The 2804-nt window shown below is 54.2% G+C and overlaps 1 protein-coding gene across 2 annotated transcripts; it reads left to right on the top strand.

Annotated features, from left to right (window-relative positions):
• Positions 1-1409: 1409 nt before the first annotated feature.
• Positions 1410-2531, top strand: LOC123134130 (photosynthetic NDH subunit of lumenal location 2, chloroplastic). 2 transcript variants are annotated; one of them, XM_044553454.1, is made up of 2 exons: positions 1410-2176; positions 2271-2531. In XM_044553454.1, exons 1-2 carry the CDS (start codon positions 1625-1627, stop codon positions 2343-2345), a joined length of 627 nt encoding a protein of 208 aa, XP_044409389.1. In that variant the 5' UTR covers positions 1410-1624; the 3' UTR covers positions 2346-2531. The 2 variants fall into 2 exon arrangements, with proteins under 2 accessions (XP_044409389.1, XP_044409388.1); XM_044553453.1 differs by having other exon boundaries at positions 1417-2176; positions 2282-2531.
• The last annotated feature ends 273 nt before the right edge of the window (positions 2532-2804 follow it).

Genomic DNA, 2804 nt, shown 5'->3' with positions numbered 1-2804 from the left:
GGGCCGAGACGCCAGAGCGCCTCCACCGTCCGGCCAAAAGGCCAAGGCTTTCGCCCGGGGAAGGGAGGAGGAGGAGGGGGGCGGATCTGGAAGCTCGACCCGCCCTCAAGAGGGAGAGCGGCACCGGAGCGCCGCCGGCGTCGAGGTCGACGCGAAATCGACCAGGGGTTTCCCCCGTTCCAAGAGTCCACCGGCCCAACCTCGAAGCCCAGATCTGACAAACCAGCCACCAGATCGGCGAGAGGAGACCACCGCAGGGGGAAGGGGCTGGGAGGAAGAGAGCCGCCCACCGCTGCAGCAAGACCTCGCCGTCCTCACGCCACCCACGCGGCCGGGAGGAACGGCCAGCACCTGCGCGCGCCATCCACCGGAAAAATCGACGCCGCCATCTCCACCCAGGGCCGCCGCCCTGGCTTCCAAAGCTCCTCACGCCGGCGCGAGGCAGCAGATCCTCGCCGCCACCTTCACCGGAAGACGCGCCGCAGCCGGCAGGCTCCTCGGGTGGCGGCGGGGAGGGGGCAGGAGGGAGGAGAGGAGGCGGCGGCTAGGGTTTGGGGCCACTCCCGAGTCGCCCGAGAGGGGCGACGCGAGAGCCGGGGGGAAAAGTCCGTGTCCGCCCCTTTGCAGTTCACTGTTTGACGAAATGATTTATTTAACTTTATTTTTAATTTGAACTGGGCTTTGATTTTTATCAAGTGGCAGTTTGACTTAGCAAGCCTGATGATATGGCATCATTAGGAGGAGGTCACTGTAGCTAACGACTTGAGGTGTTACATAATCTTCCTATTTCTGAAATTTCACTCTTAAATGATTGGGGAATATATCACATTATCCATTAGTTCAGTCAAGCTCACCACAAGTCCACACTATTGCCAATTGAGTAAGTCTTACTGGCGAGAAGAATAGGCTATGTGTGTGTGTGTGTGTTAGAGAGAGGGAGAGAGAGAGTGAGGAAGAGGGAGGGGGAGAGAGTATGTGTGTGAGGATTTGATGGTAAAAAAAAGTCATCAATGTCGTAATATTGAACTCTTAAAGTTAATGTGGCCCCGTTGCAACGCACGGGCGTTCTTCTAGTAAATTGATAGGAGGCCATGCAAACAATCGAGGTGGGACTATGTTGTCGTGAATACATATGACCCCGGGTGAGGCACACAAACGCGAGACGCGTGCGTGCAGGCCCATAGCCACGTGGCCTAGGCGTACGGACGGATTGGAGACAGACGTACTAAACTGGACGGGCAGGGTGGACGGTCGAAATTGACGAAAAGAAATTACGGTGGGAAGAAGCAATAGCTCTTTTATTAGTAGGTATAGATATAGATATAGATTTTTATTAATAGTCAAAGGCAATTTCAGAAACCCTTTATACCGTATATATATGGATGGAGGGAGTATCTCGTGTGAACCTCAAACCACAGGAAATGCACGCATCTCTAGCCATCATCTCAACTTCTCTCTCTCAACGGCCCTATATAAAACAAAGTAGATATTATCCCTACCATTCGACTCACACATCCACACCCTTTCCTCCCACCTCAAGAAAATAATCTCCTGGACCTAGACACCAACAGAACCTCACCCTGGTTCGGACATACTCCACTCCACTAACTGAGCTTCGCCGGCAATGGCCACCCTTGTCAAGCACCTCATCCTGTGTTCCAGCACTACCACATTGTCCTCGGCCTCTCCGTCCCCGTCGAACCGTCGCCCGCCGTCGTCGCCAGATGGCGTCGACAAGCGCGCCCACCTGACGCAGTCCTCCACGCGCCGGCTCGCAGTTGCCGCGTCAACGGCAATGGTCGCAACGGCGGCACTTTCCGCCCGGCGACCCGCGGCGCCGCCCCCAGCCATGGCCGCGGAGGCGGCCGCGGTGCGGGCACCGGCGCCCCCGGGAACTGTGCCGAGGTGGGGCACGAGGTCGTACGTCAGAGAGAGGTTCTTCGAGCCCCGGCTGACCACGGAGGAGGCCGCGGCGCGCATCCGGCAAACGGCGGAGGGGATGCGGACGCTTCGGCCGATGCTGGAGACCATGTCGTGGAAGTACGTACTGTTCTACGTGCGGCTCAAGTCCAAGTACCTCGACCTCGACCTCACCACCGCCATGGCCGGTGTCCCCGAACCGCGCCGCCCCGAGTACGTCCTCGTCGCTAACGAGCTCGTCGACAATATGACCGAGGTTAGAACCTTTCTTTTTTTCTTGACATTGAACTTCTGCGCAACAGTTTATTCGTTAATTTTCTCGATAGATACTGTATTTCCTTGTGATGAAGTTGCCGTGCAGTTCGACCGGTTTGTGCGGACTCCCAAGGTGTACGAGTCGTACCTCTACTATGAGAAGACCCTGAAGTCGCTGGATGACGTGGCAGAGTTCCTTGGATGATCGTATATATACTGCGTTTGTAAGTCTAGGAATGTATTCCCGTCGATCCCTTCCGTCAAGTGTCAATATTTACTGATATACCATAAATAAGATGATATGAATTGCCATGTTGCTTCAGCAATATGCATATACTAGATGCAATTTTCGGTCCTTAATAACTCCATAAAAGTGGGAGGCAATTCCACATGGCGATGACGCTGTCCTGGTTGGTTTGCCGTCTATGAAGTTTTTTTTTTAGAAAAAGTCATACGTCCAACTTCATAGATAAATCCATGAGGCAAAGTACGAATTAGAGCAAGTAACCAACAAAACAGTAGACCAGAGTATGTAGGCCAACAACCTTAGCACGCAGGTCAGCACAGTCATGGCATGCGGGCCAAAAAGGCAACAAACTAACAGGAAGGAGAAGCGTAGCTAGGAATTA

The sequence above is a fragment of the Triticum aestivum genome, chromosome 6B (genome assembly GCF_018294505.1).
Source record: "Triticum aestivum cultivar Chinese Spring chromosome 6B, IWGSC CS RefSeq v2.1, whole genome shotgun sequence".
In the NCBI taxonomy this organism is placed as follows: domain Eukaryota; kingdom Viridiplantae; phylum Streptophyta; class Magnoliopsida; order Poales; family Poaceae; genus Triticum; species Triticum aestivum.
This window is presented reverse-complemented; position numbering and strand designations above follow the sequence as displayed.